This window comes from Thermobia domestica, chromosome 2 (assembly GCF_964235325.1).
Source record: "Thermobia domestica chromosome 2, izTheDome1.hap1.1, whole genome shotgun sequence".
Taxonomy (NCBI): domain Eukaryota; kingdom Metazoa; phylum Arthropoda; class Insecta; order Zygentoma; family Lepismatidae; genus Thermobia; species Thermobia domestica.
In genome coordinates, this window is record NC_137455.1 from 352,945,589 (window position 1) to 352,961,186 (window position 15,598).

General features: G+C 35.3%; 1 protein-coding gene across 1 annotated transcript in view; it reads right to left on the bottom strand.

The window, feature by feature from the left end:
* LOC145678778 (uncharacterized) overlaps positions 1 to 15,598 on the bottom strand; it is a 152,514-nt gene that overhangs the window by 20,593 nt on the left and 116,323 nt on the right. Inside the window, exons 6-8 of the mRNA XM_081749279.1 lie at positions 7,406 to 7,543; positions 4,510 to 4,718; positions 605 to 771 (exon numbers count right to left, since the gene is read on the bottom strand). Coding sequence (XP_081605405.1) covers positions 605 to 771; positions 4,510 to 4,718; positions 7,406 to 7,543 — 514 coding nt within the window. The remainder of the gene's footprint in view (positions 1 to 604; positions 772 to 4,509; positions 4,719 to 7,405; positions 7,544 to 15,598) is intronic.

The window sequence follows — 15,598 nt, forward strand, 5'->3', positions numbered from 1 at the left end:
AATTTCATGTCTTTAACCTTAAGGGATTTAGAGAATGGTCATCCTATTTTAACAATTGTAACTCTCACCCTTTTAATTTCCATTTTTTTAACTCCCTACGGGAAATATCAAAAAGCAGTGAAACAAGTTATGCCACAGCTCTGTGAAGTGATGCTTACATAAAAGTATGTACCTGCTAAACAAATATCACTCACTGATTACTGAAATATCACTCAATATGATTCACTGTGTCATACAAGTAGAACTTTGTGAAACAATGCTTACATGAAAAAACATACCTACTAAACAAGTGCAACTCTCATTCACTGTGACAGATGTATAGAACTTTGTGAAAAAATGCTTACATAAAAGAACGTACATGATAAGCAAGTATAACTCTCATTCACTGTGACAGATGTGTAAAACTTTGTGAAACAATGCTTACATAAAAGAACGTACCTGGTGAGTGGTGAGTAAATACAACTCTCATTCACTGTGACAGATGTATAGAACTTTGTGAAACTATGCTTATATAGAAGAAGATAACCAGGTAAACAAGTGCAATTCTCATACACTGACATATGTGTAGAATTTTGTGAAACGATGCTTACTTAAAAGAACATACCTGAGGCACAAGTACAAGTTCCATTCACTGGTGAACAACTTCCGTTGTTTTTACAATTGCACTGTAATTCACAGTTCAATCCAAAAGTTCCATTGGCACATGGCTCATCACATGATATACCTGTCCAGCCTTCTTTGCATGTGCAATGTCCAGTCCAAATGTGGCAGCTATATATATATATAAAAAAGAAAAAGAAAAAAGAAAAAAAGAAAAGAAAAGCATTACTATGATTCGCTAATTTCAGGAGAAAGGGGGCCAAGACACTTATACTCATAAGTTACAGTAAGAGCCAGGACCAGGGTGCGAATTACCGGGGGGGATGAGGGGGATTTTCCCCCTCAATCACATTTTGTTCCCCCCCAAAGAAGTCAGCTGAAGTATCCCCACCGGGGATGCTCGCTTTCCCCCTCAAACTATGCTTAGTATAACTCTAAATTTCACTGATTTTTGTTATTTCTTGTAAATTTAATCTTTTAGCTGTATTTCGAAATGATCGATGTAAATTATTCAGTTTTGGTAATTTCTACTTACCACCTAATTACCCACTATTTTCAACGTTGTTTAGTAGAACTATATTATTATGACTACGGTTGTTACTTGCAACTTTACCTTCGTACCCTTCAGTTCGTCATCGTTTGTGAATTTGAATGTACTAATTGCGTATAACAAAGCCACATATAGATTTATAAATGTTCTTAGCGGTTGGCCAAGAAGAAGTAAACAAATAGCTTCTTCTACCATACTTGGCGAAGTTCGGATATATCATATTCATCCTCTATATTTGTAAAGATTATCATCTTATTTTAATTTTTGTTATAACATGTTATTTCATTTTCCAGTGTACTCTTTGTTAGCACATGGTCTTCATTCCCTAGTAGGTTGTGTGTATGCAACTCGAAAGTTGCATTTAATTTGTGATAATTAGCATAGCAATCACTGCTTTTATAGTTTACGGAAATGAACTTTTGAAACTGTACTCAAAATCTGAGATATAGGTATTCTCTCGTAAGTATATGTTAACGTACACGCTGGGGGATACGCTCCTAGTGAGCAGACATGTTAATGAAGGTGATTTTTAGGTGAATAAGCGAATAATTCAAGATTTGTTTCAGCATTTGTTAATACGACTGGTTCTCCGTGTCATTGTCCGTGTCTGCATAAGCATTTCAACTGGAGCGTTTTTTTTTTTTTTTTTTTTTTTTTTTTTTTTTTTTTTTTTTTTTTTTTTTTTAGTTAACGCTTCATTTTTCCATCTTTTCGCTGTACAGTTTGCTGTCCACGCAATTAATGTTGTCTGAAAAACTTCAGTGTAATGTTTTACTTTATTTGAATAACGTAGCCCATAGTGAATCAACTCATCTTCAACCTAACAGTAAAGTAATTTTTAAGTGTTGACTTTCTGTGCCCATCACGGAATTGATATTTGGAGAAAAAAAGTCGTGATGAGCACAGCTTTAGCGGGAAGTAGAAGCACAAGCTCGAAATTTGAATTGAGAGATTTTAAATATTTGGCCTTCGATTTGACCTTGATGTGAGAAATCGGGACCAGCAACAATCCATTTCTTATTTGATAGGCTAATATCTAGATTTTCTTAATAAAAAAAAAGAAGAAGAAGAAGAAATGTCCGGTTTAACTGATAATTTTAGTGGTTTTCACAAGACTGAAGTAGGTTTCTTTTCGCAACCTGTATGTATTAATGCAAAGTGGAAGCTTTCAATATGAGTGGAAAAATTAACATATGCTTGTGATCATGGCTATCGGTCGAGCCGAATTATTAACTAAAGAAACCTTAGAGAGCTACGGGGACAAGAGTGAGTACAACATTAAAACACGTTCAGAAAGGTTTAGTGGGGTGTGTGTATGTCAGACAATATATATGTGCATAGTTATTGTCGGTAGATTTATTAAATTAATAAATCTCTTATTTATTACAGATGTCACACACACACACACACACACACATATATATATATATATATATATACATATATATATATAATATGGGGGTAAGGCATTTATTGTCTCATTTTGAAATTTGAACCTTCAGACTATGTCTTTTGGCCTAATTTTATCCCCCCCAATATAGATTATCTAATTCGCACACTGGCCAGGACCTTCCCTCTAATATTACTCAAGGGTCATAATTTCTTTATTAACGTGAAGAATAGGTAAGTTTCTTAATTTAAAACAAAAAAATGATTTCTAAAGATGAATTAGGTAGATAAATAAATAAATAAATAAGGATTTAGGATTTTAGATTTCTGGGCTTTCGACATCTATGGCTATGTTAGCCCGTCACGTTTGAAGGATGACGTCCCTCGGCGAGCACACAATCCGGGGAAAAAGAAGGAAGAAAGGATTGGGGAAGGAAGGAAATGGCCTGGGACCTATATGTTAGATACCATCCCGACATTTGCCGGCTGGCCTGAAAACATATTTAGCTTTACAGCTTTCTTTACATATTTTCGACCCGAGTGCCTCCCACCGGGAATCGAACCCGGGACCGCTCGCACCGAAGGTGAGAGCGTTAGCGACTACTCTACGAGGGGCCACAAATAAATAAATAAATAAATATAAATAAATTAAATAAATAAATAAATAAATAAATAAACTCACAGAGAAGTATGGATTCATCCGTGAACCCCTAAATGATAAGATTATCGGGGCAAATTAGCTGAAGTTCAACACTTTCGTAGGCAGCAGGCCTATCGTGATTGTTCCATCATATTTTAATTATCATATTATTAGTAATTAATACCATTTATAGTGTACTAAACTAAATATCAAATCTTGTAGTAGATAATTATAACAGATCATAATACGTATCTGATTTTGTTAGGACAGGTTTTGATTTTGTTTTTTGATTTTTGTAGTACAGTCCTTCTTATATTTTAAAGAAGTCCGCACCCATGATAGCAAGGAAGGATACTTATGTATAGTTAATACCTTAAATAGAAGCAACATATTTTAACTAGAGCTGTATTTTCATCGGGAAGGAGAGGGTTGAAAGTCAGGACCATTGAGAAGTAAATATTACCTTTGTGATAGAACATGCTTAAATAATGGGTGGTGGGGAATCAGAGACACAGCGATTGAGTTTTTACTATTTTATTTTGAATTTGCGATGTTACCAAACCTAACCTAACTATTTGAAGCAAACATTCTAGGAAGGTAAGGGAATCCTTTCGGGTTGAAGTCTTCGACAAAAATTCAGTAGCAATGAATAAAAATCTTATGGTCACTTTGTTCTGTTATACACTACGTATAAGAAAGATTAGTAACCCTATGTTTCTGATTACTTAATTCATTTCCGTACTGGACTGTACTTTGAAATTAATATAATAATAACATTAACGTCGTTATTCCTGCATTCATTTTTAGACTCAAAATTGTAGTTTGTAATTAATCGCCTTCAGATTGAGCTCTCGCCTTTGGTTGTGCGAGCAATTCCGGGTTCTATTCCCGGTGGAGGCACTCGGTCGAAAAAGTGTAAAAGCTTTTTCAGGTTAGCCATCCTGAATGAGGTTTTCCTGGGTTTTCCTCACTCATACCAGGCAAATGCCGGGATGGTATCTAACATACAGGTCTCAGGCCGCTTTCTTCTTTCCGCAGTCCTTTCTGCCTTCCTTTCCCTCGGATAGTGTGATCGCCGAGGAACGTCATCAATCATACATGACAGGATAACATGGCCATAGATGACGAAAGCCCAGAAATCTAAATTCTAATTCCCAGATCAGATTCTGTTGACATAACTTTGTTGTCTTAACTTCATTTTCAAAATAGATGGTTCAATAACGACATTTTCCTATATTTTCACCTTGTTTTTCACAGTGTTTTATTACTCATATACCGATTTCAGTTTATAATTAATTATATTTTCAATGTATAATCAAATACTACTTACTCAAGACTATTATTGCTATTGCAAGGGCAATTTGAACAGTTTTCACCGAAAGTCCATTCAGAACAAGCTCGTTCAGAGCAGTCGAACCCAATCCATCCAGGTTGACAGTCACAGAATCCATCAAATTTACTGCACGTTGCATTATTTTCACATGTACATCTACCTTTGCAACCTTTTCCAAAAAATCCCTCTGGACATTCCTGTTCACACTAATAATTAAAGCAAAAATACATTAAAAGAACACATTAATAATAAGAATACATTAAGATACGAGGAAAATATCGTTTAACATTATAAGTGGTGGTGTCTTATGGGGCATTCGAGATACACATAGCCTTACTTCTTTCTGACAGTGTAGATCATCGTGCGAGTTCAAAAAACTATCAAAGTTAAACGTATGATTCTTTTCTAACGAAGTTATTGTAACTTAAGTATACACCGTGTTTCAAAAAGAATGGGCTGATTTTGGATGGTAATAATTACGAAACATGATACCTGTCTGCAAGGAAATGAGTTGTTTGAATGGGCGAGGCCTAGAGTTTCAGAGCTTAGTCAATGCGTCTTCTCAGTATGCAGTCAGTCAGAAGTAAGATGGCTGACACTAAACAGAAGGCGTTTTGTGTGCTGCAGTTTGCAAAGACTGAGTCAGTAATTTCAATCCAGCGTGCCTTTTATCAGCGTTTTAGCATCGATCCTCCTGCACTCACAAATATTCGTCGTTGGTATCGCCAATTTGAAGAGACAGGATGCATGTGCCAAGGTAAGAGTCCAGGTCAACCTCGTACTTCCAATAAAATGGTGGAAACAATTCGCCAAACGTTTGAGCACAGTCCACGAAAGTCTACTTGCTGCGCAAGCAGAGAACTGGCAATGCTTCATACGACTGTCTTGCGAGTGTTGAGGCGTCGTTTGTTCTATAAACCATGCAGAAGTGCAAGATCTTCGGGTTGGCGATAACGAAACGGATTGATTTTTGCAATGCATTGTGTAAAGTTTATGACGAATTTAGTTATCGTCTAGATGTTGTTCGTGCTACTGCTAGTGGACACATAGAACATTTGTAAAACACCCTGTATATCAGTTCCTCAACTGAAAGTGCCCAAGTCATACATAGTTACTACATATTATTTTGTATTATTATTACAGGTCCTACCAAAGAGGAACAGTACCTGATACGTATCTTTTGACTGAAAGTATATCTGAAACATATTGTGTATTTCCTACATATTTATTTTCCTCTGGACTTTAAATCTGGATCTAGCGCAAACAGAGGTATTTCAGTATGTCCCAGAGATTTATGAATACTGGTTATTTAACAGTAGTCATAAGTAATATCACAGAGGAGTATTTTCTAAAACTATTATTACACAGCCACACACACACACACACAAAATAAATAAATATAGTACTTGTACCGATTATGGCCCGGGTCCCTAATATGGCCCACCCACCATACGTCTGCAGACTTACGTTGGTGCTACTAGATGACAATATAAACTATGTCCTCATGAAAAGCGTATACATATTTGCGCGGCTCAGAGCACATAGTTTATATTGTCATTTAGTAACAACAACGTAAATCTGCAGAGATATGGTGGGTGGGCCATATTAGGGACCCGGGCCATAATCGGTACAAGTACCATAAATAAATAAATAAATAAAATAAAAGTTCTGTGCACCGGACCCCAGGGTATGGATTCGATGTATTTTGTTAAGCTGAATCCAAATTTCGAAACCCCATGAGGATTAACCGTGTCAATTTTGTTCCATGGGCGAAAAACGTGTGTCTTCCCTATCCAAAATTGCTAAAGTTTTTCTCCCATAAAACAATACTGACACGGTCAATCGTCCTGGGATTTCGAAATTTGGATTCTGTATAACAAAATACATCAAGTCCCGGATTCCGGTACACAGAACTTTATTTTTTTGTGTGTGACTGTGTTATCCGTCCCATCATGCATTTGAGTGTGGTAGACCCGAATTCGATTGCCGGTAGAAATTGGTGATTCGTGTCTCACGTTAAGCCGTATATTCACGTCGGTGCTGAAAGGAACGTCAAACTCTAAATTAACCAAGTGATTGCTATACTTTAATATAATGTAAAAGCTGGGTATCTAATGAACTGATTGATCTTTTTCTTTTTTTTTCTTTTTTTTCTTTTTTTTTTATAATTGATTTTGAGATCAATAAGAGAATGATGTATTGTACACTATGTGAGCTTTGAATAAACTTATTGTGCCATATGACACGTTTCATATTACAAAATATTTCATATTTAATAATTGCTGTTTTGAGAGCTCCTTCATTTCTATCTCCCCTCTAGGACGTCTGGACTCAGAGAGGTATTTACACACACTCCTTGGCCACAAAGAGCCTTGAATTTTGTCCCTCTAGGACGCTTGGTCTTTGGTTTCCTACGTACAAACTCACCAACAAACCACCAAATACTTAAAAAGAACTTATATTTAAATTGTAATTATTACTACTACTGTAAAGAAGAAAATTATAAGAAAAAGAAATTTAGAAATCCAAAACTTCCCGTGCACCATTTTAGCTTTAATCTAAAGAGACTAAATTTTACACTATTGATAAAGAACTATGGAGCAAGGAAATGATGGGAAAGCGACAACAATCAGAATATATAACAAAGGGAATGAAACAGATCCTTTAGGTACTCCAGATTGCAAAAGTAACGAAAATTAGGTAAGATGACATAAATTAAGTTTTAAGCAAAGAACTTTAAAACAAATCTAAGATAAGTTATTGGAATGTGAAGATTTTCTGGAATTTATTATAGAATAAAAGTTAGAAAACACGTTTTTTCAGTCTTGTAGAAACGGAAGGAATACTTTTCTGTTTCTACCCTCCATTTATCATACGTATAAGAAAATCATACTTTTTCACCAATATATCCGGGCGAACATTCACACCGTCCTGTGACATGGTGGCAAAACCCATTGTTAGAGCAAGAACATCTTTCACCGCAGTTTTGGCCCCAAGTTCCACGTGGACAAGGTTGAGCACATGTAAGACCCTGTCAAATAAAAATAAAATCTATTAGCTATTAGAGCAGAAAAATATAACTGAAAATAGAATCACTTACGATATATGTGCGTAAATAAATAAATAAACAAGAGAGTGATACTATTTTACCTGGAAACAATGTGCCTTTGAGCACTTCATCTCTATTTAACTGGCTCAAACTCAATAGATGTAGACAACTTCGCTACGTAGCGCTGGCGATATTTTTGTGTTTATTCTGTTTGAGTATTGTGATGAAACTTGTTTGTTTTCTTAATACAGAAAGAAAACCTTTTTGTTATGTGTTTTCTAATTTAGGAATGAAAATATGTCTTACGATCATGAAATAAAGTTTGCTCCTTATCACCTGAAGAGTAAATGCATATTCTATCTTCAATTATTTATTGTATTCTATAGTTTAGGTAACAATAATTATTTAAATGTTGACTATGGTTCTAGGAACGCATATAAATGAAAGTTAAAACTTCAGATAGTGAGATTAAAACAAATTTAATTGAGAAACCATGTTTAAAATGCTAACAGAACTCGTAAACAAGAGGCAAAAAAGGCTGACATTGAGGGAAAAGCAGATCTGGTCTTCATCTCCTGAAGAGGGTGATTTCTGCTGTTCAGAGCCGTAGCTAGAGATTTTGGCGTCCGGGGTGAAGTAGAATTCAGTGCCCCCTATATTCATCTTACAAGCTTTTTCTTTCTTTTTTTTTTTCTTTTCTTTCTTCTTCTATTTTTACTTACATATAACAGAAGCAGTTTTTGTTGTTATGCTACACTGAATTTTTATCAAACTGCTTGAACATACAATTACAAAAGCTAAAAGCGATCATTATGCATTCTTTTCCACATAACAGCTGTTTTCAAGAGGCTTATTTTGTACTTTTTGTTAAAATTGACAAAACTACCTTTGGTAGGTAAACACATCCACTTGGAGAACAATTAAGGAAATACATTTAAAATGTTTGAAATAGGTGATAATTGATTTCCAATAATAATTGTAAACTTTCGAAATTTAATTCTGTATGAAACAACTCAAAAAAATTTTAATTTCTATTCTTTTACGGTAAAAATATTTTGTGAAATGTAAGCGAAATTCGGGAGCTTTCTTTGCAAATTTCAAAATATTGATCAATGGAGGTGAAAAATAGGTATAATATTTGTATTTAAAATCTAAAATATAGTTTGGCTGCAACATATGTTCGAAATTATACTAATTACTTAATTTCTCAATAAATGAAAGTTATTAATTTAAGGTTATTTGTTAATAATTAGCATATTAAAAATACAATCATACACACGTAAACGCACTCACTCACTCACACACATACACACACACAAATGGAAGTTCACCACATTAGAGGTCAAATACAGGCTCTCAAGTTCGTTACTATGAAGGCAACAAAGAAAGTTCTGTCGATGTTTCACCCACCACCTTCGAACATCGATATGTCACCTATGACGTACCTGGAAGATAAAAAATAGTCCCCATCAGCATCGACGATCTTCTGCCAACGCTCTGGAAGGCCATGGATTCCATCGCGGTAGAATTTGGTGGGTCTTGAAGCGAACAAGGCATCATGGGCGTTTTGCACCACTACTAGGGATTTGAACTTGCGTCCTCTAAGGTGATTATTCAAGGAATGGAACATATGATAATTGGACGGCGCAATGTCCGTGGAATATGGCGAATGCAATAATCTTTCCCATCCAAGGCGTAGAATGGTGTTCCGGATCATCCTAGTCACTTGGGGTTTAGCGTTGTCCTATAACAGAAGGATCCCTTTGCGATTCAGAAGCGCTGGCTTCAGGGTTTTGAGTTTTTCTTGAACACGGCTCAACTGCTGACAGTACATAGTTTCATTGATGCTCCGACCAGCTGGTAGCAGTTCCCTGTGCACGATGCCACGAACAGCCCACTAAACATACAGAAAGACCTTCTTCTCGTGCAGTGTAGTTTTGGCTGTTTTGGAACCGGTTTATAGGATGCTAAACAATGATGATGGAGCCGTGGAGCTTTGTACAGAACATACATCTCATCACATGTCAACACCCTGCCCAGAAATGGCTCCTTCCTCAGACGAGATAGCAAAGAAACACAAGTATCTGCTCGGGTTGTCTTCTGGCCCGGAGTCAAATTATGTGAGCCCATCGACCCAACTTATAGTATTTCCTAAGTTGATGGTGGTGCTGCCGAATAATTTCTCCACTCACATTGAATGTAGTCAAAGCTCCTCACATGTCTGGCCATTGTTCGCCTCAATTGCTGCCTGAATATATTCATTTTGTATATGTGTTGGTCTTCCGGCACGTGGTGCGTCTTCGAGTGTTCCTTCACCGATTTTAAACTTGTTAAACCACTGGTGTACTGCCCGCGTAGTCACGACACCCTCGCCAAAGACCTGGCATATCTTCTGCCCCGCTGGAGTGGCGTTCGACCCTAGTTTGAACTCGTACAGCATACATGCCCTTATGACGCTCTGTGGAGGCTCCATGTTGACTCTATCCTTAAGCAAGTTCACGGTTTAACTGAACTGCCAGAGCCAGGTAATATGTTGGATGTACCCACACCAACAGCTGATCTTCGCCTTATCTCCATTCGCATTCAACTCACAGTGTGAGGGGCAATTGAATACAGACCTCCACAAAAGCGACAGAACTTTCTTGGTTACCTTTATACTTACACTATGTACACATTAAAGACAAAGCGCATAAGATAAAATGATAACCATATGTATAGGAACGAATATAATCTTTAATTTTTGGCAAAAATAAAATCTGACTCATACATATTAGGAACGAACGTATCATTACATATAATATACAATAATAAAATATCAATGAAAATATATATTTTTTTAAAATTTTATTTCCGATTACATGCTAGTAAATAGGAAGTGTTCTATTCTTCAATCCAGATTAGGAAATCCGGATGTTTAGCGATAAGCTGCCACAAATGGAATCTGTACTTGAAAAGCTTCACTAAATATTATTCTTTTTAACCACAACAGGAAAGGAGCAAGACAGTATGCAAGAATACAATCAATTTCAGTAGATAAAATACAATCCAACATATTTCACGGAAATAACATAAACATAGATAAGAATTTGCAGTTCTTATACGATAATATAGAACTTAATTCCGCAACTGACTGAAAAACTATCAGAGTACAAAAGGTGACAAAAATGAAGAAAATAGAAATTTCGCTAAGTTGAGAAATTCCAATCAATTAAATATTCCTTATCCTCTCATGATTTATTATTTGATACAATATAACACAAAATTCTGCTATATAAGCTTGAGGAATGTAGCTATTTAGGTAACATAAAATATACTGTCCAAAATTGGAAACTTTCGAAGTGAATGCCACAAGGAACGGTTCTAGGGCCAATTACATTTTAAATATTTTAAATATATGAAAATGGTTGATTCTTCGTCTAGTAGCAATTGCGAGAGTTTGGTGACAGGAGAATGATTACAAAAGGAAAATTTTGTCCAAAGCTTTTCCCGGGGAAGAGTTCCTAGCGTCGTTGCTACGTTCCCTCTTTGCACAGCCATATTTGTTCTTTGTATAAGATAGGATATATATTATTACATACACATACGTTATATATAATGTGTGTACATGTTTTGTAAGTATTTAGATAGTTAAAAATCTTACATAACTAGATACGTATGCACAAAAAATATCCTGGCGATACAAGTAGTTGATGGAGAATGATCCCAATAAATTCCTTCAAAGTCGAAGCGTTTCATATGTCAATGGAATAAAAAAAAGAAATCATTGGTAGTGATCAGTCTTTGAAAAAGATGAAATTCGTTGGGATAAGTTCTGATCCCTTAAGTCCCTATTCAACAACTGCTTGAAAATATTATTCCCCTTGTTTATCTCCTTGTTTATCCCGTGCAAACAACAGATTCCGTGCGTCTCTACATCCATCTCATTTTCATACCTTTATTCTCGCCATCGCATTGTGATTAATTCGATTGGGTAATAAAGCAGGATTAACTAACGCAACTCATCACCATCAAAACACCAAAAACGTATTTCAGACTTTGACCATTTTTGATTTTCAAAATGCTTCTGCCTACACTATAAGTCAGTACTCGGCATCTCGTATATCACATCGTCATTAACAAATCATATATACGTATGTGATAACTTTCTTAAGTAATCAGTAAAAACTTATCGTGACTATTATCACAATGTTTGGGTTGCGAGCGGAGCGAGCGAGAAAATTTTTACATCTACAGCATTTCTTTGCAAACCGACAACAATATTGATTTACTAGGACGCCAACAGTTTTACGGACGCTGCCAGTACTTTTACTCATTTCCAACACTTCTCATCTCTTCTTACTCGTTTGGCGCCCCCTTGCTATCAGCGTCCGGAGCGACCGTCCAGCTCGCCTCCCTTCCCTAGCTGCGACTCTGCTGCTGTTGAGACTGTTGATGAGTGCAGCAACTTTGGAGATTGTATTTTCAGTTGTGAACCTTAAAAGAACATATCCGATAATCAATGGATTCATTGTATATCGAGCCAAAGATAGACCCATGATCTGAGTACTGATATTAGCCATTCTATCTACATTCTCTGTATTCTAAGCTACTATAAAGGTAACCAAGAAAGATCTGTCGCTTTTTTTAGAGGTCTGTGTTCAATTGGCCCCCACACCATGAGTTGAATACGAATGTTAAGACGAAGGTCAGATGTCAATGTGGGTATATCCAACATACTGAAAAACGATTATTTGGGCGTGATAACTAACATCGTGGTTGAAGGAGGAGTCGCCTGAACTTAGCAAAGAGTGATAATGAAATATCTACTACTAATTGAAACTGTAAAAATGTTCTAGTAAAGTAAATTTTGAATAAATTATATTATTATTCTTAGTCTCTGTACATATTCATTTTAGAGGTAATTATCCCAAATCGGACTTCCGAAGAAATTTATCGAATCGAATTTTTTGACCGTGCTGATAGCGACTACTCCCAGTCACGACCTAATTAGTTTTTCAGTTTTGTTAGAAATAAGAAAAGAAAGAGTGAGAAAGGAAAGGAGGGGAGAGAAGTAGAAAGAAATAAGAAAAGAAAAAGGAAAAGGAGAGGGAAAAGGAAAGATTGAGGATTTTAAAGGAGAATGGATTACTGGATGATTTAGGAGATATAGTAATGAATTCGAATGGTTATTATCCGGTAAATCGTTACAGATACTATTAGTGGAGAATCAACTTTGAAGTGATGTGGAACAAACACATGTTCCCTCATACCACCCAGACCTAGCTCCAGGCACCACGTTCGTGGGGTTGCCCAGACCTAGACCTGGAAATGAGAAAAGTGAAATTTAATTCTTTGTAATTTAATCTCAAACCATAATTGATAACTATCCAATATCTGAACTCCATGATCTGAGCTCGACCACACATATGAATTAGTTAAGAGAAAGAAAAAAAAATTAAATCTAAACTCAATATAAAATTTATGTATCGTCTCAACAAGAGTTTCAACTTCCTGGAAGAAAGATGTCGTATTTAGGCTCATCCCGTTATTTTGTCTCACTCCTAGAGCCGACTTTAAATTTGTTAGTGGCGGTCATTCATGACCTAGGTTATTTACCTTAACACACATATATTAAAACATGACACATATATTATAGATGTTAATATGACAAATGATATTACTAAAATTACTTAAATTAAATCTATCATGCATTCACTCGCTCACTCACTCAGGACAGTGTATATATGTTTAAAGGAAAACCAACTAGCTACAAGGGTACAAATAGTTTATTACATTCATAGTGAAAAGGAAAAAATAATTACAAAGAAAATCCTAAAAGCACAAGTTCTTGGTTATATATTAATAGAATACATAGAGTTATATTTTAGTAAATTTTTATATATTCAATCATCTTGACAAAAAAAAATAATTACATATATTATATCTTAGGCATGCTAAAGCAAAATTATGATTTGCGACATACGCAAAGAAGACACTTATTTCACTTTAAAAAAATTTGGACAAAGAGGAAAGAAAAGAAAAAAAAAACTTTTAGGTGTATTAAAACTTATGAGTCTCTACCTCACGTCGAGCAATAAAATATTAATAATTCTGAGCGTTCAAATTACAAATCACTCACTACTCGTAGTGTCCGAAACATTTCGCTCCATTCAACTTAGTTGGCGTATATATATATATATATATATATATATATATATATATATATATATATATATATATATATATATATATATATATATATATATATGACTATTGGTTTATAAAACCATTCATCAACTATTTTCAGTTTGTGACAGTACTCGCATACTACAACGTTTATACCCATCTAGGGATTTCACCAACAACATTTGGTCAGAGGAGAATTCTCCTCTCGGTTCAGTCCATTCCAGGTTACTAGTTAGTCATTCATCACTGGGACACATCATAACACTTTATTTGTGAATTACTTATAACTTTTATTCATAGTATTTATATTTGAGGAGATCTTCGCTAGTTGGGAGGATTGCGGTGATTTATATCGTGGTAAAACACTGGTTAAGTCATAGGATACACATTGGAAAACAGGGGGATTCTAGGTACACTTTCCAAAAAAAAAGAAAAATTTCTGGTTGATCACTAAAGAATAATATTAGTCGAGGGATTGGATTATGTTTTAGACCTGCCGTTATTTCGAAATGCATGCCATTGAAACTGTTTACATTATTGATTACTAATTACATTTATGCAGAACAAAAAGAAATTATTTAAGTTCGCGGCGGTATTCCTTAAAAAAAAAAATTAGACTACATCATTCCATTCGTCGGAAAACATTACTTAAAACCCATGGCAACCAATAAACGTATGGGGCAGATGCGGTGCTCTTACATATATCCGTATTATAAATTTAACATTTTACATTTCACTTTAATATTCTATATTTCATACATATTTACATTTCGACGTCTCTCTCTCTCTCTCTCTCTCTCTCTCTCTCTCTATATATATATATATATATATATATATATATATATATATATATATATATATATATATATATATATATATATATATATTTAATACACGCGCACACATTTAATTACATAACCCCAACACTAATTTGTCCAAGAAGGTTGCAACATTACACCAAGAAACAAAACTTCCGACGTATCATCATAAAATATTATTTTCATTTATACCGCGCGTCTAGTAATTTCAAATTTTCACGTATCCAATTGGAGAGTAGATCAAGGAAAGAAAAAAAAAACTTGTGAGGCAGGCACGTAACACAGAACATTCTTAAATACATGAATATATATAAACCAAACAATTTTTATCTTAACTTTGGGCCCAATATTACAACAACATTCACGGAAGTAAACTAAATGGAAAGTGACCACTGGATAAAAGAAAAAAATAATCCCAGACGGACAATGCTGAAGGAATGAAAGTGGAAAATTACGGTGTACCGAATCGTTACTCACCCCGTCGATGGGTCAAATATAATGTAAACCCAGTCTCTAACTATTTCATCAAACGAATCGTGTCTTGAGATGTCTCAGCTGGTCATTTCGGTTAAAAAAATATTATACATTAATTCATTATATATCATACTTTCAAAATCGGGGGGGGGGGAAGGTTGAAAAATAAAAAATCTCGAAGTAAGAAGGAAGAGACAAGAGAGAGAAAGCGGCGCCAACGAAAGAAGAAAGATTAAAGTACTACTCACTACACAGAAGAGTGATCGAATTTAAATATATAACAACTCATAGCCAAAAATATTCACATATGCCGAAAAAGGGTGGTTTACTTAAATACGTAAACTAAGAGGGAGTCCCTGCTGCCAAGGATGCAAGTTCTGTGTCCATCAGATCCCAATCCCACAAGAATTTGCTTGTAAGATTGAAATCCGATCCCCGTATCCGGCCCAGACCAGCAGGATAAAAGGAGAGGGGGAAGGGACCAGGTAACTGCGTCCCCAGTTTTGAAATCTCTAAGTAAGAAAAAAAACATTCGACCCCTCAGAAGAACTAAGGAGGTTCAAGGACAGTAAAGAAACTA